Source organism: Pseudorasbora parva, chromosome 3, assembly GCF_024679245.1.
Source record: "Pseudorasbora parva isolate DD20220531a chromosome 3, ASM2467924v1, whole genome shotgun sequence".
NCBI lineage: Eukaryota > Metazoa > Chordata > Actinopteri > Cypriniformes > Gobionidae > Pseudorasbora > Pseudorasbora parva.
The window spans coordinates 20,732,627-20,754,452 of record NC_090174.1 but is presented as its reverse complement, the minus strand read 5'-3'; the positions used below and the strand labels follow the sequence as shown (position 1 = coordinate 20,754,452).

The 21,826-nt window shown below is 37.4% G+C and overlaps 2 protein-coding genes across 2 annotated transcripts; both read right to left on the bottom strand.

Moving 5' to 3' along the window:
• Nucleotides 1-2,666: 2,666 nt before the first annotated feature.
• On the bottom strand, nt 2,667-11,823 carry ptrh1 (peptidyl-tRNA hydrolase 1 homolog). Its single transcript, XM_067438073.1, has 5 exons — nt 11,364-11,823; nt 6,737-6,956; nt 3,644-3,743; nt 3,509-3,554; nt 2,667-3,418 (listed from the first exon to the last, which is right to left on the bottom strand). Exons 1-5 carry the CDS (start codon nt 11,535-11,537, stop codon nt 3,158-3,160), a joined length of 801 nt encoding a protein of 266 aa, XP_067294174.1. The 5' UTR covers nt 11,538-11,823; the 3' UTR covers nt 2,667-3,157.
• Nucleotides 11,824-13,289: 1,466 nt separating this feature from the next.
• Nucleotides 13,290-21,826, bottom strand: LOC137071635 (uncharacterized). Its single transcript, XM_067439817.1, has 10 exons — nt 21,794-21,826; nt 19,217-19,406; nt 18,986-19,076; nt 18,810-18,898; nt 16,100-16,195; nt 15,141-15,340; nt 14,872-15,031; nt 14,531-14,644; nt 14,369-14,413; nt 13,290-13,604 (listed from the first exon to the last, which is right to left on the bottom strand). Coding segments are annotated over exons 2-10 (987 nt in total). The 5' UTR covers nt 21,794-21,826; the 3' UTR covers nt 13,290-13,602.

The window sequence follows — 21,826 nt, the reverse complement described above, 5'->3', positions numbered from 1 at the left end:
AATTTATAGATTTCATCTGGTTGTGATGAAATATAAAATGGAGTTTCATCAGCATAATTCCATGATTTCTAGTAATATTACCAAGTGGCAGCATGTACATTGCATCCGAAAAGTATTCACTGCGCTTCACTTTTTCCAAATTTTATGTTACGCCTTATTCCAAAATGGATTGAATTCATTATTTTTTCCCCTCAATTTTACAAACAATACTCCATTATGACAATGTGAAAGAAGTTTGTTTGAAATCTTAGCAAGTTTATTAAAAATAAAAATAAAATAAACAAATCACATGTACATAAGTATTGACAGCCTTTGCTCAATTGAGTTTGATGCTACAAGCTTGACACACCTATTTTTGGGCAGTTTCATCCATTTCTTCTTTGTAGGACCACTTATGCTCCATCAGATTGGATGGGGAGCATCGTTGCACAGCCATTTTCAAATCTCTCCAGAGATGTTCAATCCGGTTCAAGTCTGGGCTCTTACTGGGCCACTCAAGGACATTCACGGAGTTTTCCCATTAACACTCTTTTGTTATCTTGGCTGTGTGCTTAAGGTTGTTGTCCTGTTGGAAGTGGAACCTTCACCCCAGTCTGACGTCCAGAACTCTCTGGAGCAGGTTTTCATCAAGCATGTCTCTGTACATTGTTGCATTCATCATTCTCTCAAGCTTTACCTCGTCTCCCAGTTCCTGCCACTGAAAAACATCCCCACAGCATGATGCTGCCACCACCATTCTTCACTGTAGGGATGGTATTTCCATATGAAGAGTGGTGCATGGTATCCTCCAGACATGATGCTTGTCTTTTAGGTCAGAGTTTCATCAGATCAGAGAATTTTGTTTCTCGTGGTCTGAGAGTCCTTCAGGTGCCTTTTGGCAAACTGCAGGTGGGCTGTCATGTGCCTTTTACTGAGGAGTGGCTTCTATCTGGCCAATCTACCATACAGGCCTGATTGGTGGAGTGCTGCAGAGATGGTTGTTCTTCTGGAAGGTTCTCCTCCCACCACAGAAAAACGCTGGAGCTCTGTCAGAGTGACCATCGGGTTTTTGGTCACCTCTCTGACTAGGGCACTTCTCTCCTGATCACTCAGTTTGGCCGGGTGGCCAGCTCTAGAAAGAGTCATGGTAGTTCCAAACGTCTTTTATTTACATCTGATCAAGGCCACTGTGCTCATTAGGTTCTTCAATGCTGCAGAAATGTACACTTCCCCAGATCTGTGCCTCTGAGGTCTACAGACAATTCCTTGGACTTCATAGCTTTGTGCTATGACATGCACTGTTAACTGTGGGAGCTTATATAGACAGGTTTGTGCCTTTCCAAATCATGTCCAATCAAATTAATTTACCACAGGTGGACTCCAATCAAGTTGTAGAAACATCTCATGGATGATCAGTGGAAACAAGATGCACCTGAGCTCGATTTTAAAGGGATAGTTCACCCAAAAATGAAAATGTTATGTTTATCTGCTTATCCCCAGGGCATGCAAAATATAGGTGTGTTTGTTTTTTCAGTGGAACACAAATTAAGATTTTTAACTCCAACCGTGGCTGCGTGCCAGTTTTATAATGCATGTCAATGAGATAGTTATATGAGTAAAAAACATACATACGAATCCATATTAAACCCTATGAGAGTAAAAAACACATACATACAAATCCATATTAAACCCTGTGGCTCGTGGCGACACATTGATGTCTTAAGACACAGAACGAATGGTTTCTGGGAGAAACCAAACAGTATTTTTTTTTTTTTTAACCTCATATCAGACAAATCTTATCTAGTATACCCCAGCGCCATTACTTCCATCGAATAAGGTCAAAATACTGGCGTGATCATCTATCTATCTATCTATCTATCTATCTATCTATCTATCTATCTATCTATCTATCTATCTATCTATCTCTCTCTCTCTCTCTCTCTATATATATATAGATTCCTCATTAGTGCCTGCACGGATTGGTCGAATGAGACACCTACGTAAATATATCCATAATCGAACCGGTATTTTGACCTTATTTGGAGGAAGTAATGGCGCTGGGGAACACTAGATGAGATTGGTCTGATATGAGGTAAAAACATTAATAATGATCAGTTTCTCACAGAAACCGATCGTTTCGTGTCTTAATACATCAATCTTACATGAGCCACAGGGTTTAATATGTATGTTTTTTTTTTACTCTCATAGTGTTACATCCCATTGACATGCATTATACAGGCAAAGATAAACATTTTCATTTGTGTTCTACTGAAGAATCAAACACATCTACATCTTGGATGCCCTGGGGGTAAGCAGATAAAAATCTAATTTTCATTTTTGGGTGAACTATCTCTTTAAGTGTCATGGCAAAGGCTGTGAATACTTACGTACGTGTGATTCTTAATTTTTTTTTAAAGGACAACTCCGGTGAGAAATGAACCTAGGGGTAATTAACAGATGGTTACCGAGTAGATCGTTCTCTAGGATACGTTTTCATGAAAATCGAATGTAAAGAGTTTTATCTTTAAAAACAGATTAGCTTATAACGCTAGTCTATGGGGCACAGGGTAGACACAGGGTGGTAAAATTAAATCGCTAGTTAATACCACTAACAAGGCTCAAAATAGCCTCACACTAACACGGTAGCATAATGAGGGTCCCTACATGCAAACCGAAGCATTGAGAACTTTGTAAGTGTACAAACAGTTTAATAAGAAGATACGTTGTAAACATAGTGCCTTACGCATTCACGGACAGGCACCATCTTGTTTTAAAATCTTGAAACACTTTTTAGCAGGTTTAAAATAAAATAAGTCCAGCTTTCTCATTTATTGATGGAGAATGCATTTATGAAGTAAAAGTTTTCTGAATGTCAGAAGTGATTGTAAACCTATAGCTAAACATAGTAATGGGCAAAAATATTTTTTTTAAAGCACAATGCAGTGAAATTCACACATTCAAAATCATCCAGGTGCACAAAATGACATAAATAGCAGTATAGTGAGATCAGTGTTGTCCGGATTTTAAATTAGGGGTTTATAAACTGTTTTATCACATTGATTCCTATGAATAAAGTAGAGTGCCATGAACCTTCTGTAGTTCCCTGAGGAACCTCTATGGGTTTGCAATGCCCAATCTTGGAAAAGGTGTTATAGAAACTATAAAAGAACAGTTCTGATCAGTTCTGTGTGAGCTCTTCTTTGGTGTCCTGAGGCGGTGAAAGCGCCCTTGCTTTATTCTTGCGTGAAGCTCTCCTTCCCTCTGCTGGAGAAGTCTGGGGTTGCGAGTCTGTGAGAAATGTCAGCAGAACGTCTACACTCTGGTTCATAACGGAGTCTAGAACATTTTGTTCCTCCTGTGAAAAACGTCCCAAAACGTAACGGTCGACAGGCGTTTTACCCGAAGGTCGCCCAATACCAATGCGCAACCGTGGCATCACCTGCGGGCACAATCAGCATGTGTTATAATGAACTTATAAAGCGAGTCACTATAGCTAATGTTCTGCTCTATAAAATATTTGCTAACTTACATCAGTATGAAGGCAGTCCACACATGATCTCACACCATTGTGACCCCTGAGAGGAAGAAGCATGAAGTCAATATAACATAGAGAAACAAACCAATGTTATCAAAACAAAAGTCTAATGAAAAAAATTTCACTCACCTTGCACTTCCACCGTGTTTAATGCCAAACTTTCCAAGCGGTTTGTCAAGCTCATCATGAATCAAGAGAATGTGTTCCGGCGGAATTAAAAATTTGCTGGCTGGAGAAATAAACAAATAAATAAATACATAAATTCTGATTTCCAATGAGGGAATTAGGGGAGGGCGATCTGACCAAAATCTTATTTCACTAAATGAGAAATTTTATTTGATGATAATGATATATATCAAAATATAGTTATTTGTTGGTCCCACTTCCTACTAGGTGGCCTTAAGCAAAATGTACTTATTGGGTTCATATTGTTTTGCAAAACACTTTTGCTGATATTGAGGTGGGATACGGGTAAAGTTAGGGACCGGTGTGGTGGTGTGGGTAAGTTTAAGGGTAGGGTTAGGTGTAAGGGAAGTGCCAGCAGTGCAATTATAAATCAAACTACAGAAATTAATTACAGACGTAATTACGCGCAGGTAATTTTTTTAATGTAAGTACAATGTAAAACATGTATGTAGACAATTATAAGTGCATTGTATCAAATTATTTAGTACATAGTAGTTAAGGCCACCTAATATAAAGTGGGTCCGTTATAACTAAAAATGAGCAAAGATACAAATGAAATACAAATTAAAATGTAAAACGTTTTTCAGGTACAGTATGTTTAACGTGTAGAAGGAAATAGTAAAGAAATTCAATAATCAGATGTAAAAAATGAAACTGCATAGTCTTTTGCCTTTAGTATATAATTTACATTTTAAATATCTGTGGAGGAGCTTAAGAGATGTGCATCACTTTGTAATTAATTTTACACAAAGCAACTTATTTACACAAATTGAAAAGCTTCCCATATCCACATACAGTGGTCTAAATACACAATTTTGGTAGCCTAGAAATCTAGACGCACCCTAGCGGCAGCTAATTTAATCTGCCCGCGAGTGTCGTCTAGGAACTCTCAATACCCTTCTGAGCTGTATTCCCCTCACTCTGGACGGGCCAATCACATCGTTTATAGAGTCGGCGGGCGGGGCCATAATGACGACGGCCGAGTTGCGTTTGCGTGCTTCTAGTAAACACAGAAACTGGCTAACGTCGGCGGCCTTTCGAATCAGCTCTGACCGCGACTCTGGAAGACTTGGAGTTAAGCTTTTCTCTGAGAAAAGAACAAAGAGCAGGAAGATGTGTTCGTAGTTTTGCCGACGGGATACGGCGAATGTTTAATCAGTCAACAAGCTCTGCTTCACCTTCGTTGCTCTGGGTGGTGTAGCGCTATCCTATTGCGTGCAGAGGGAGTTTGAAAGACAACCGTTTATCCCGCCCCTCGGATTGAGCCCTGTCTATGGTGAGTTTCCAGACCAAACATCTTGATGTGGGTCTGGCTTGTCAGGCTAACATACACCATGATACATACTAAATTCTTTTTTTCCAGTATTTGCTGCCATCTAGTGGAAACAGCCCCAACTGTCTGCACGGTGTTAGAGCACACATGAATTTGAATCCCCAAAAATAGTCCCAGGGCTTAATGTATAAATTAAATATAAACTGATTATTATTATATATAAACTGAATTTTCTCTTTGAATTTTGATGGTTAATTAACATCAAAGGGTTATTCACCCAAAAATTTAAATGAATGATTTACTCACCCTCAAGCTATCTTATGTGTTTAAGACATTCTTTGAGTTATATATAATAAAAAATGTCCTGCTACCAATCTTTAAAATGGCAGCCCAAAATTTGAAGCCCAAAAAAGTGCCTCCATCCATTATAAAAGTAACCCACATGCTCCGGGGGGGTAATAAGGGCCTTCTGAAGCAAAGTGATGCGTTTGTGTAAAAAAATAATATCCACATTTAATACATTATAAATATCTATTTTTGTTGGATTGTCTTCCGTATTAAACTTACAAAAAATGCATAACTGGCGTGACAATGACATCGGGCATAGCGGAAGTGTTTTGAACAGTGAGAGGCGGTCCACCGGTTTTACTTTATAAGGTTTTAAATATTGATATTTTTCTTACATAAACCCATTACTTTACTCCAGAAGTTTTGGTGGTTCGTATGGATTACTTTTCTAATGGATGGATGCACTTTTTTGGACCTTACATTATGGGCTGCCATTCACTGTGTTGGAAACTCAGAAGTGAAGACCAGGAGAACTTGGGTATATCTTTCGGGCAGGCGTTCCTCTTTATTGAGAAACACACTGTGTTGTTTCTGTGGCTGCAGTTGTCCAAGTCTAATTCTAAACAGTATACATTGTAATTTATCCACATTTCAGGGGGAGGGATTTACACAGTAGAGGAGGAGACAATCTAAACAAAGGAATGCAAATGTTGTATAGGTAAAAGGGACACACCCCATACATTTCAACGTCACCAGTCCTAATCCTATCAGCATAACAGTGCCAATCAGACCACCAATCCAAATCCTATCATTATCACAGTAACAATCAGACGATTAGATGCAAATGTAATCACTCTGACAATGTTGCTTAAAGATCAGGAAGTGCATAAAGACAAAAGACTGATTAGCTTGATCTCGTTAGAATGTAGTCAATCTGTTCCTCAAACTGTAAAGCACTATGTACATAACAAACTGCGTGTATACTATTACATTGGAACCTTGATATAACAACTGTCATTATAAAGCTTGGAATAGCTAAGACATTTTTTATACTTTTTAACTGATTGTATTTGTCTCTGAAAGAAGAATGTCATATATACCTAGGATGAGGGTGAGTAAATCATGGGATGATTTAAAATTTTGGGTGACCTATCCCTTTAATGACACAGGTATACCTGTATTAAGCTGCTGTCACTTTAGGACCTCATGCAGGGATCTAATATAATGATCCACATCTGATTTTAACTTGTTAACGTGTATGTGAATAATCCAACCAATGGGCATTTTGACATGATTGTGTGTGAATTCACCATTCAAAAGCAATAGGCTGCTAAATGGAACTGATTTTTGGATCACACAATATATGTTGTTATACTGCCCAGCCCTGGATGAGGAAGGTACAGTTGAAAATCTTGAGCTGTAGTCATCCACCTGAAGGGAGTTATTCTATTAAAGGATAATGCACTCTGTCTCACCTGCTTTTGCCACACTCACACCATTGATGTTCATAAGCAACTTGGGTCGTAGAAGCACCAACTGGATGTCTTGAAGGTGTGTTACAACAACCTCTCCCAAGACTTGTCGGTCAGCTCTCCAGCTGTCTGGCGCCCCTAAACGTTCTGCTAACGTCGTAAGCACAGCCATACCAACGCTATGTCGAGAGCCATTCATGCCAGGGTTTCCTAGCCCAACAATCTGAAACACAACAGCAATACACAAAGTGATTCAGTCAAAGGTTTATATAGGTCCAGATTAAACTACTTGTGTTTTATAATATTTAATATTAGTCAGACTAGTCATTATGGCCACTTTCTAGCTTAAAGGGTTATTTCACCCAAAAATGAAATTGATGTCATTAATGACTCACCCTAATGTCGTTCCACACCCGTAAGACCTTCGTTCATCTTCAGAACACAGTTTAAGATATTTTATATTTAGTCTGACAGCGTATCTAAGTGTATGCACACTATACTGTCCATGTCCAGAAAGGGAATAAAAACATCACCAAAGTAGTCCACATGTGACATAATTTGCTTGATTAGAATCTCTTGAAGCATTGAAAATACATTTTGGTCCAAAAATAGCAAAAACTAAAATTTTATTCAGCATCAGTCTTGTTTGTTTTTAAACCTCAAATAAAGATTTAAACAGCCATGAATCAGCGTATTGATTCATGATTTAGATCACGTGTCAAACTGCTGAAATCACGTGACATTGGCGTTTCGAGGTTTGAAAACAAACACGGACGAGAAGACAATGCTGAATAAAGTCTAAAAGGACTAAAATATAAAATATCTTAAACTATGTTCTGAAGATAAACGGAGGTCTTAGGGAGTGGAACGACAGAGTGAGTCATTAATGACATCAATTTAATTTTTGGGTGAACTAACCCTTTAATATATATTTAGTCTGACAGCGTATCTAAGTGTATGCACACTATACTGTCCATGTCCAGAAAGGGAATAAAAACATCATCAAAGTACTCCATATGTGACATCAGTTGGTTAGTTAGAATCTCTTTAAGCATTGAAAATACATTTTGGTCCAAAAATAACAAAAACTACGACTTTATTCAGCATTGTCTTCTCTTCTGCATTTGTTTTCAAACCTCAAATAAAGATTTAAATGGTCATGAATCAGCTTATCGATTCATGATTTGGATCGTGTGTCAAACTGCTGAAATCACGTGACATTGGCGATCTGAGGATTGAAAACAAACACGGACGAGAAGACAATGCTGAATGAAGTTATAGTTTTTGTTATTTTTGAACCAAAATGTATTTTCGATGCTTCAAGAGATTCTAACTAACTAACTGATGTCACATATGGACTACTTTGATGATGGTTTTATTCCCTTTCTGGACTTGGACAGTATAGTGTGCATACACTTAGATACGCTGTCGGACTAAATATAAAATATCTTAAACAGTGTTCTGAAGATGAATGGAGGTCTTACAAGTGTGGAACAAAATTAGGCCATCAATGACAAATTTCATTTTTGGGTGAACTAACCCTTTCATATCATTTTATAAATGTTAAAAGCACAATATGTAATTTTTGCCACTAGAGGTCGCTTATTCAAAACAAAAGCGTAGCTTGATTTCGCAGGATCATGGGAGTTAGTGTCTTCACCTCTATAGCCAGTGGAAAATAATCCAACGTGACTCAGGCAGAAATCATATTCATAAATAAGCTAATGTATTACTAACATTATTAGCCGTTGGAGTGGAACAAGGCTACCTGGAGCGACTGCTAATGAGAGACAAGCGCGAAACATAGTTCAAGAGCATTGGAGCTTTTATTATGCCGCAGACGACCAATTCTGCTTCTTCAAATCATGCCGCGTATATGGGGTAACGCAGCACTGTTTTATTATTTTAGATACATTTAAGTGTTTGAAAATGATGTAATGATACTCTATGTGTTTGCTCGGGTACAACAATGAGACACCTGTTGCACAGTGCAGTTAGCTAGCTTGATATTAGGGATGGTAAAACATGGTACTCAGGTAAATCAACAAAAAAAAAAGAATAAGACAAACTGAGCTAACTAAGAATGATTCGTTTTCTGTCAATTAATGAATCCAAACAGTTGCTCACCTGTCTATTAAAAAACAATATTATATTAAAGTGTTTAGTGTTTCCATGGTTTATACAAAATAAAACAGGAAATCAAGTAATAAGAAATCAAGCATGATGTCATTGATAGGTAATGAATGGACATACCCCGTGTCCTGGTTAAAAAAAAAGAGTCTGGGAAACTAAGTAATTAATAATAACAATAATAATAATAATAATGCGTTCGATTTATATAGTGCTTTTCAAGGCACTCAAAACGCTTTACATAAAAGGGGGGAATCTCCTCAACCACCACCAATGTGCAGCATCCACCTGGATGATGCGACGGCAGCCATATTGCGGATATCTGGATATATTCCAATCAGGATATTAATATAATAATTGATAATTGTGCGTTGCATTAAGGGGAGTCGCCACCAGGACACGCTCAGAAGCGTACAGTGATAACAAATACGAATCACTAGAGAAGAAAACGACTGTATTGCACTTCATGAATGTACTAATATTAGAATCTCTTGCGTACATGAGCGCTCTGCCAGGACATTGCACATTTTCACCACATTCGTACAGCCAGGACATTGCACATATTCATCACATTTCATACAATCAGAAAATCATATGGCCGTCTATTGCACCACACACAAGACTACACAATGATTTCTCTTTCTCAGTGGTTTTTATTTTATTTTTTACAAAGTCAAACGAAAAAGTCTGTATCTGATATTTAAAATAATATTGCTTGATCTCAGCCAGTATTAAGAAGACACATTTTGGGTTAGCTGATTATTTGCATTGAGGTTTACTTTCACCTTCACCTGTTGTTTCCAAGCTGGTAAACTGAAAAACTGTGCGTCATTTGAGGGTGTTTTTTTTTCCACGCAGGTCATGAGAGTGGCTATAGCAGTCCATAATAGCCTAGAAATCTAGACGCACCCAATCTGCCGCGAGTGTTGTCTAGTAACTCCCAATACACTTCTGAGCTGTAAACGGCAAATTATGGTCGGGCCAATCACATCGTGTGTAGAGTCGGTGGGCAGAGCTTAACATAATGACGACCGAGTTGCGCTTGCGTGCTTCTAGTAAACACAGAAACTGGCGAACGGCGGACTTTGGAATCAGCTTTGACCGTGACTCTGGAAGACTTGGAGTTAAGCTTTTCTCTGAGAAAAGAACGGCACTGAAGTCATTCTTAAAAAGGGATGATGTGTTCGGAGTTTTGCCGACCGGATACGGCGAAAGTTTAATCTTTCAACTAGCTCTGCTTCACCTTCGTTGCTCTGGTTGGTTGTAGCGCTATCCTACTGCGTGCAGAGGGAGTTGGAAAGACAGCCGTTTATCCCGCCCCTCGGATTGAGCGCTGTCAATGGTGAGTTTCCAGACCAAACATCTTGATGTGGGTCTGGCTTGTCAGGCTAAGTCCGTAACACAGCAAGCGTACACCATTAGACTTTGTTTTTAACTATATAACACAAGTTTTAACGTCTACCTCCACTACAACACATTCGCTAATTGCCCTGTCACAAATGGCACACATCATGTGTACTTTCAGTATTGTGGACTTACAATGGCCATTGTGTGTGTCCGTTAAGTCCACAAGACCGTAGGGTGTCCCAATTGTCATTAAAGCTTAAAGAAGTGTGCTCGTGAGCGCCCCCTTTGCGGCTGCTATGTGCCCTCGATGCGCACTTCAGCGGAGCCCGCAAGTTTGTGAGCTATGCAGAGGACTTCTACCCGGGAGTCAAAGCGGCATTACGTTATGAAAGTGTAGACTCAGAGGAAGACCGAGAGGGTTTAGGGTGCCATTTGGGACATGGCCAATGTAGTGTCTGAGTGGTCCACGAATGCATTGCGTTGGTGACGTCACGTTTCCATTCTCTTATTTCTCTGTATGTAAACATTCTTGGACAAATTTGGGATAATGTATAAATAAGTACACAACAAAATGTATAACATTCTAGTGTTTTTTGGATATTTTAATCCATAAATTGTACATGGTGCCATTAAATTAAAATGCTTTAAAATGTTACTAGTCTTGTAATATATATATATATATATATATATATATATATATATATATATATATATATATATATATATATATATATATATGAATCTATGAAATACACACTGGTGGTGTTATATAATATAAATGGGTTATTTGAGTAGATAGAAACTGATATTTATAACGTTACGCCATAATGACGATTAGTAAACTAAGGAAAACATATATAACCATTTTTAATTTTTTATGTACAACATACAAAATTTTTGAGAAAAACGTTTTATCATAACTTGTTTTAATATTGCCAAGTAAAAGCCTTAACTTACCATTTTCCTTCTAGTAGTACAACATTAGTACAACGTTTTTGAGAAAAACGTTTTATCATAACTTGTTTTAATATTGCCAAGTAAAAGCCTTAACTTACCATTTTCCTTCTAGTAGTACAACATTAGTACAACGTTTTTGAGAAAAACGTTTTATCATAACTTGTTTTAATATTGCCAAGTAAAAGCCTTAACTTACCATTTTCCTTCTATTACAGTCAGCTGTCGCCTGACCAGCCATCCTTGGCGATGGCAGCGTGCTCAACATCACTCGGTTAATCAGCTTCGTTATCATCCGCATTATGAGAGCCATTGGCAGTTTGAAAGCCTGTGTCACTGTCCAGACTATGCCACGAACAGTGGTGTTACTCATTATGAGTCATGTTAAGTGTAAAGTTTACCATACCGGCCTATTACACACTTTCGAAACGACTTTCATCAGACATATCACCTACAACTTTTGTAAAAGCATAATCGGTATGACTTATGAATAGATTTCAAAACGTTATGTTTTTCGAATCATTCACGTGGATCAGCGGTCTTAACAGAGTACAACATAGACTGGAAAAAAAATGTACAAACATGGGTCAACACGTTCCCCCGTCAGTGTATTGCCAGATTTCAACATTAACATCCTATCGGAACAAATCATCAGGGCGAAGTGTCTCGCTCCATCCTGAAACGACTTGAAATAGGCCTATTTATGAAACTTGAAACGAGGTAGCCAGGAAGCAGTTGGTGTTTTAAACAGTTTATGAATAAGTTCCCTTCTTCTTCTTCTTCTTTAGGGTTTAACGGCAGCTTGCATCCATTAGTGTTGCACTACTGCCATCTTCCGGTTTCACTTTCCTGTAATATCCATTACATCATATTCTTTTCATCAGACCTGTCGTTCTTAAAAAAATGAAAAAACTTCCTCTTCTTTGTTCATTCGCCCCACTTTCCAGTATTTCCTTCATTCCTGTCTCTTTTCCTAATTCTTCCATCATTTCTTTTCTTTGTTCATCATACTGTTTGCAACTCATCAGCACATGCTCTGTAGTTTCTGCAACGTGACAATACCCACAAAAACCCGTTGGATGCTTCCTTATAATATGTAGAGTGCTATTCAAATTACTGTGACCTATCCTTAATCTGGTCATAACTATTTCTTCTCTTCTATTTCCTCCCCTATTCTTCACATCCCCAACTTTATTTTGAATATTATACAAATGTCTCCCTTTAATTTCCCTGTTCCACTGACTTTGCCATTCTCTAATGGTTTCTTTCCATATAATACTCTTCCCTTCTGATTTTGACAACTTAATATTTGTTTCAATACTCTCTTTTTTAACAGCTTGTTTGGCTAACTTGTCCACTCTCTCATTACCCACAATGCCGATATGCGCTGGAATCCAAATCAGTTGAATCTTACTACTTTTTTCCCTTATTCTTGTGTATATTGTCAATATTGTATACAGTAAGTCCTGATGACTATTTGACTTGCCTATCCTGAGACTGTACAATGCTGATAAAGAGTCACTTCCAATTAATGCTTTACTTATTTTGTTTTCCTCAATCCATTCTAATGCCATCATAATACCCAGGTAGCAAACAGACGTTGGCCCAACGTTGGCCCAACGACTGTTGTTGTGTTGGGCCAACGTTGGGTGCTGACGTTGGCCCAACGTAATTTTGTCCGTTGGGCCAACGTTGGGCCAACCATGTTGTTGGACAGCCAGCAGACCTTCTGCCAACCTAAAAACACCTTACCAACCTTCTGCCAACTTAAAAACCACTAAAACAACATTGGGCCAACGTTGGGCAACCATGTCATTGGACAGCCAGCAGAAGAAATAGCCTATTTTAACCATCTGCCAACTTTATAAAAAGAAAATCTGCAAACTTATAAATAAATAGGCTTTACCTACACCTTTCACTCAAATTTTAAGATTGTGACATGGCCTATTCATTGTTAAATTGCATAAGAGAAAGCACAACAGACAAACTGAATAGGTAATAAAAATTAACCTATTTATTGGTAACACAATAACTTACTTGCTGCAATTTCAATGCAGTTAACAACATATGTGTGGTGCTGTTGTTGAAAAACTACAGCAGAAAATAGATAAATTAAACTCAGAATGTTAAAACATCTCCACAGTCCATTATATACAAATACATTCTGCAGATTTTCATTCTGGATTTGCAACGATGAGTCGATGTACAAAAAAGTAGAAAAAAACTACACAAAGACAGCAGAAAAAATGCAAAGAAAAGTAAAACATAAAGTCAAAGGAATCAACAAGGAACCAAAAAGTGACAAAAAAGGCGGCAAAGAAAATCCGGAAGAAAACAGAAAATGTGCAGATTACGTTTTTTACAGATTTTAAGTGAATTAAAGATTGTGTGCGGCTCTGATGATGAAGACAGCGCAGAGGAGAAGTAGCAGCATATACTCCTGTAAAAAACAACAAACAAACAACTTTTTAGAACATTTAAGATGTGTTATTTAATTAATTGAATATTTATAATTATTAATATTTAATAATTATTTAATCGATACATCATCTTCAATAAACCCGTCTCTGGCGTGTTGCCTCGGATCTTTCGAATATTCAGATCTATTATGACCTCTGACCTTTAAAATTGCCAGAATAATAATAATAATACGCTGTTTGTTAATTGGCCAGTGGAGAACTGGCACCCTGACTGAGCCTGGTTTCTCCCAAGGTTTATTTTTCTCCATTAGGTCTCCTGATGGGGTTTTGATTTCCTTGCCACTGTCGCCTCTGGCTTGGCTTGCTCAGTTGGGGAAAAACTATTTTTCAAATATATTTAAAAATAAATCTAATTATTAAACTAAATTAACCATATAGACCAAATTACTGATCTAATTACTGATCTAAAGCCCACATTGTTACTGTATGATAATCGAAATATATTCTGTTGCATTATTTTTCTGTTTAACACTGTGAAGCTGCTTTGAAACAATCTGCATTGTTAAAAGCGCTTTATAAATAAAGTTGACTTGACTTGACTTGTTGTTCTATTTTAATAACAATCCAAAACAAAACAAACAAAAATTCTGATTTTCATCATGCTGGGGTAGCAAATTTTGTATATATCTTAATGCAGTGTATGCCTATTAAAGATGAAATACACCTCTGTTTAATGGTGGGGTTAGACAGAGGAAGATAAAAACAATCATTGGTAGACACTTACATTCACTTTCACAGCTGCTGGAATCTGCTTGAGGCATCTGCTTTTCTGTGTTAAAGAAAAAATATAGTAATTATCAAAATGTAAATTACTTACAACTTATATATTAATATGTATAATAATTAATAACATATATTCGATCAGCCTTAAAAAGGGTTTCTGTACCTTTTTCTGTTGCTCTTTTTTTTCTTCCTCCATTTCGGTCTCCACTATACTTCAGCCAGGTTTTTATTTTTTCCTCTGCTTCCACCACTTTTGCTCCTTGTTTTTTGGCTGCATCTGTAATAATCAAATTAAAGAAAATAAAACAGAGAAAGGGTTAGCAAACAGATCTTATCTGAGGTGTATTTTGTAGAGCTCTGTATGATTAGATTAATTGGCATTCTTTCATTGACTTGCATTGTATTTCATTCAATGACATATTATGTGAGACTCTAAGGGGTTGTTTCCTCTTTTGCTATTTCAAAGTTATGTCTAAGTTTTGAATGTTTTTTAAAACATATCACCTATGACAACTTTTGCTAGCACGAGTGTAGAAAATGGGCTCTTCTGTCCTCTCCCTTGCCAATTAAAATTGTTGGCCAACTCATTGGTTATTATTTCCCTCATGATTCTGTGGACAATGTCTTTGGCAGATGTTCCACCCAAGCTGGTAAGATATCTTGTCTATGAAAAAAATTAAACATAAAATTGTGTTAAGCAGCAGTAAATCAGGTCTAGATACATGTTAGTATTCTTTTAAGTGAAGTAACAGAAGCAGAACATTAGAATTTACCAGAGAACGTTGTGTGTCTCTGTTTGACAGCCTATCCTCCAGATCTTTTATGCCTGTCATGTTCCTTAATGGAAACTGAAACTCCTCATTTACAACTTCAGCTGCATTCTCTCTTCGCATAATGGCCTGAAGGAGGAGCGTATTCTGCCTGACTTGACCCTTTATCTCTTCCAGCATCTGGTAGAGCCGGAGTTCTCTTTCTGAATCAGACAAACATACGATGCAACATTATAACTAGGGCCGGGACTCGATTGAAAAAATTAATCTAATTAATTAGAGGCTTTGTAATTAATTAATCAAAATTAATCGCATTTTAATTGCATATAAATATTTGACCTGAGAACAATGAGAAGTAATTTTTCACATGTATTTTTAGTATACCATTGAATAATGACTGAATACATAAGCTTAATCAACAAAATATAGTTTATTTATTTCAGTCCAGCAGACCAGCGCAATGTTTGCCATTAAGTTTAGCAAAAGCATATTTGTGATATTTGAGGCTCGATGTGCTGCGGTGATACGCGAATTCCTTCTTGTATAGCTTGCACAAAACCATGCTCTTGACGACGCTTCCATTCTTTCGTTTTTTAAAACAAAATTTCCCATCCACGGGGCCAAGCAAAGCAGTCTCATCAGCTTCTTCGTTCATGTTCACTCATGCCCTGCGTCTCAATCAGCTCCCTAGTTCACTGGTCAGGGCACTGATCAGGACATAAGTCAATGGGCTGATCCCTGATCAGTGCCCTAACTACTGAACTAGGGAGCTGATTGAGACGCACCCATGGTTTGTTGTTGTCGTGACTCCGGAGCGAGCGCTAGCTGGTGTTTCAGTATAATCGGTCCGTCGAAACTCATTCATTGAAAAACGTTCCGCGGTGCAAAAATAAGTGTGGTTAAATACCTCTTGTAAAAAAAAAAAAAACTATTGTAGAAGGTTTTGGAGTAATTCTACGTACCATCTTGTCTTGGTTCAGGGACTGTCACAGCAGGTGCTGATGGTGCAAATGGTGGTATGGCTGGCAAGTTCAGTTTTTTTGGTCTTTCCATTGTCTCTGGATATGGAACAGTTAGAAACAGAATCAGTAGGCTACAATGTACAATACATTGCCAAACATCACAAGATTTACTTCATCCAGAGTTTCGTTGCGATCTTATACAACAGGAATGTGACCAATGTTCAAAAGTTCCTTTCAACATATCGTCCTCTTGGAATGAAATATAGTTTACTACAACTCAATTTTGACAGAGATGTCATATATAACATTGTACTGTAATTTCCCAACTATTAGCCACAGTTTATACATTTATTTTGCTAAATTTTTTCAGGTAAATACACGAGAGCAGAACTTAAAGGTAGGGTAGGCAGTTTTGTATGGAATGAATTTTGTGCCATAATTAAACAAATAAATCCATCATTTTGCAAACAAACGCGATCTGCTTTGCAAAGGATAACACGACTTGCAAACAAACAGAAAGCGATGTGCAAATGCAGTTCAGGCTGATTTTCTCACAAATGCATTTCTCTTCCAAAACAGCAGATTTCAGGCATGTAATAATTCACCCATTTTTTGGGGGGAGGGGATAAGCCTTTTGGGACTATTCACAAACAGTATTTGCATTAATTTGTGTTAAATATATTATTAGTCCCGAGATTTTTCGCCTTAGTGAATAAATACATTGAGCGGCTTATATACATCTGTATACCTTGCTGGTCTGGTGGTAGAATTTATGTTAACCGTGTCAAAGGTTTCTGGTTCTAATCCGCTCTTATGTATTTTTTTTTCTTTTCTTCTTCATTAAAATCAAAGATATTCAATGATTGTATATTAAGAGCAGGGACACAGGGAATAGAGTCTCTCTCCGCAACGGCATTAAGCGATAGATTGGCTCGTCTGTGTGTGAAGGCTGTATGCACTAGCCAAAAGAGAACGCAAACCCCGCCTACTTTGATTTGATTGGCCATCTCAATCATTTTGACATTGACAAGCGCAGTTACACCTGAGGCAAAACAGACTAAAATGTTACTTTTAAACTTTTTTGTCATCCCAACAACAACATCCAGAGCCTCTGGGGGGTCAATTTGGCCCTTTCTAATTATTGGAGGGGGGGGGGGGGGGGGGCTTTTCCCCTTCAATGTCTATGGTGGTTACCACCCTGTAGTGCAATACACCCACAATACTTTGAACAAAAATAGTTAAAATGGTATAGTTTTAACAGTGTTCATTAAAGTGCTAAATTTGATATTGCATCAGAAGTGAACTATAGTTGGCTGGGCTTGGTCCTTCTCCCCCATACACAGGGAAATGGTGACAGCAGAAAAACAAATATTCATCATTCTGCTTATAATATATAGCCTACTCTGCTTAAAATATATTTTATTTTATCAGGATTTACCATATTTAATGTGACAGTAACATATACAAAACTAAATCTGTCTAAACTTTAATCCACAATACATATTTTTGCATTTTTGTATTGCAATATATTGTGACACGATACACCCTTACACTATTTTGAATGTTCTCATTTGAATTGTATCATCAAATGTACAAATTACATAAAAGTAAATTCTTTTTTATATCCGTTACACTACAGTGGATAAATGATATGGAGGATGGATGCATGCATTTTAATGAGAAAAAACTAGCCCTAGCTAAAATGTTTTCAGCCATAATGTCACTACTGATTTCGCTCTTGTTGGTCACAATAATATCTATATATTTTTAGTTTTTTTTGTTTTGTTTTGTTTTTATGAAATAGGGTTGACAAAGTGAAAATCTCAAAATGATTAATAATAGATACAGTAAGACAGAAATACTGCATCCGGTTCCTCGCTCAGTTTCATCTGAAAACGTGTTTGAAAATCGTAAATTGACCCAAAGCGCCATCTGCTGTTCTGGTAGAGGAAGTTCAATCAATCAACTTTATTTATATAGCGCTTTTACAATCACGATTGTGTCAAAGCAGCTTCACAGTGTCAAACAGGATAATATTGTGACAAAATTAGATTTGGCTGTACAGTCGTTCTGGAGAAAACAGTGATGTTATCAGCTTAGTTTCATTTATCATATAGCAACAATGTTGGCAGATCAGTATTATAGTTTATAGAATTAAATAAGACCTAATTCATACATTTTATTAGTATAATAAGTTGAATAACTTTAATCATATTTTTAGTGTCCCCAACTGAGCAAGCCAAGCCAAAGGCGACAGTGGCAAGGAACCAAAACTCCATCAGGTTGCTCAACTACATTTGTGAGAAAATTAAGCTGAGAGATAGTAACAAACATGTATGCATTTATGTGGATTTGGTATTTGTTCAAAGGTTACATGCAATTTGTAGGATGGTTTGTATTTATTTGTGAAATATGCATGCTCACTCATTTATTTGCAAAACACAATACATATATTTGTTACTCCTCTGCGTTTTCGCTCAAACTGCTCTTTGTATTTGCACATCACTTTCTGTTTGTTTGCGAGTTGAGTTTTCCTTTGCAAAGCAGATCGTGTTTGTTTGCAAAATGCTGGATTTGTTTGTTTAATTATGGCACAAAAATCACTCCATAGTTTTGGTCTAACAAACTTTTTCCCAAATCTTTATATACCAATACATAATTAAAATGTAAGAACTCTGGCAAATAGAGTATACAAATCGAGTGTCTGTACCTGTGTGGAGCCAGCTTGTTGAGGCCTGCACTGGAGGTCTTCCTGAAGCTGTATCAGATGTAAATCCATTTACATATTTCGATGATGGTCTGTTGGACACATTAAGTGTAATACATTTTTTAAAAGTGCAGTGCAAATAAGCAGTAGGCTATAAAAGGAGAACAGAGGAAACATACAATCTTTTCCGTACACTGTCCTCATCTGTAGACTCCAAACTGTTGCCTTTACAAAACTTCACCAGCTTTCTTCTGGCTTTTTCATAGGAATCTAAACAAAGAAACAAACAACATCACTAAGCATATTATCTGAACATTTGAAAAGAACGGTTTGGCATAACTCACAAGGAACATCTTTTAATATTTTTTAATAGTTATTTCTAATTAATAATTAATTCCTCAAAGACTTACCATACTCAGCCACCCATTCGGTTATATATTCGCCCCATTCTTCATCAGGAGTTTCATTTTTTTCAACCGCTTTTCTACATTTTGTACCATTATATGGGGGCCAAAAGGAAATTTTTTTATCGATGCTCAGCCAGTCACTAGGTATCACCTCTGTCTCATTCTTTTCAGTAAAAACAACTATAGAATACATCTATAAAAAACAAAAACAAACAAAAAAATTATATCTAGTGTTACAAACTATATACATTTATTGAAGCTCTATTAATTACCCAGTGGAAATCTATCTAAACTAAAATATGTCCTAGTCTTATTATTCTGGGGAGTGGGGGGATTGGGGGATTGGGGGAATCAAGCAGTATGCAGCAAAGGATATGCCACAAACCCATCCTTATACTGTAAAAGAAGGACTTTTGAAACAGTCTGTGTAGGAACAATAGTCAATGACTGCCCGGGTTGTTTCACAAAGGATATATCAAGACTTGATGAATCAATGGGATAGGTGAAAAAAGATGACTTATTTTGGAATTTAAGACAGACTAGATGTGATGCTTCCTTGTCTTTTAAAATGTTTTTCACTATATAAATATCTCCATTGAACAGAATATAGTTATCTCCCTCTGATAAACAAATTAAAGTCCCACCATTTACGTATTTCTTATACTGTGTAAACTTCTGAGATGTCACATTGTGTGGAAAAGGCCCATTCTTATGTTCCTGGTAAAACCCATCCTTGCACATCCTTATTTTAGTTCTGACACTTGCTTTTTCTGACAATCTCCTGATGATCTGTTGAAGGGGCTGGGTAGGGGTCCTTATCAATTTTTTTAATGTGTAGAGGAAGTTCTCAAATGGGAAAGCTGCAAAATTATGCAGCACACCAAACTGCCTTGCATCATTGGCAAGATGTGTCAGCCCGTGTATGTTATACACAACGTAATTACCATAAACAGATTGAAAATGCTCGACAAATGTGATCAGTAACTTTTCAGCAAAATCACAGTACTGGAGACACAGTGATGGGCAGCATAGTATTCGAATGGCTACATGCAGAAGCATAAAATTGTGGTATAGAACATTCGGCAGATGGTCTTTCAGTGCTACTGGACCAGTGTACAAGAGAAAAGTTCTGAACTCGGTTGCTTTCCACCTATCTACCTCAACAAGGGATCTCCCTTTCCGTGCAAACTCTCTGGGGAGTCTCATGGCAAAGGACATAAGCACTGCAGAAATTAGGCCTATCTGATGAGCACCTAAACGAGTTGGAAGTGGTCCCCTCATCCAAAACCCTATCAACTTTCTCACAACCCCAAGAAAAACCAGGTGCATAACATCTAATGGAAATTGGGAGACCATACCAATTCCAACCCTTGTCAACACACTGGTCCCTTTATGGTGAAACTCATCGTCTTTATTAATAAAAGACGTATCTGTCCGTAAAGGTGAATCGACTTCAGGAAAAGTCATGCGATTTTCCGCCCATGTTCCCTCCTGTGTGCATTTTTCACAGCCGTGGTATGCATTGTGGGCTTTAATGTTTTTTACGAAAGCCCTCGCACTTGCATCGCAAACAAAATTTGAAATTTTAATATCTACATGTTTGCCAATTACATCCACACCCTCTAATTTAAGCTTTTCATATTCATTTACAAATGATTCTAGGAACAGATTGACATTCTCTGGTTTTTTAGATCCAAGATATAAAGCGATGACAAATGGTTGCTTTGTTTTGTCTTCCTCTACCAAGCCTAGAATGGGCCAGAACTGCTTATTGCTGCTTTTGAATAAAGGTAGTCCATCAATATTCACTTGTAAATTAATAGCCTTAGGGAGAGGGTCTATCTGGTTTAACACATGCCTAATGCCTTTCTCAACTCCAAAATAATGCATGGTGCCACCAGCAATCTGCTGGACCTCATAATTAGTTGGAGTGCTTAAAAGAGTGCGGGCATCCTTTGGGAGATATGGATGATATTTTCTCAGGATGCCCAACAGCCCATTTAGATGGCATTGTGGTATTTGGCTGTCTATTGCCCAACCTCTGAGCTCCTCCCCAAGACACTCTGCAGACTCAACAAATTCGTCATCACTTGAGTCAGTTTCTGTCAGAGCATTTGACCAAAATCCATCCATCACATTATCGTCAACATTAAACTCAGTCTCTGAGTCGGCTGATTCATAGGACATGGGCCAATCAGATGCAGCATCTGACCACACATATTCAGCAGGGGCGTTTTTTTCCAGGCATAAGTTAACATTGGCTGCGTCTGATTCAGCATTGACGTGAACCTCACCAAGGATATTGTAAGCCCTTCGCTTTGCCTGACGTTTAAGTGTTCTGTCTGAATAAATGTTGTCTGCAGACATAGTTAGTTTGCTGCCAAACAAATAACTAACGTTAATTACTACAGCTGATTTCGGACTACGAAAGCTACAATGCTAGGTAGTTGATGTTAAATGTTAGTATTTAGATTATAAGACTACATTTACATTAGATTGCTAACGTGAAGCTATAACAATGACTTACTAGATAACAGATTGATTATATATTAAAACAATATATTGTATCGAGCAGATTACCTTGGACTGGCTGGGTTAACGGCTGAAGACGAG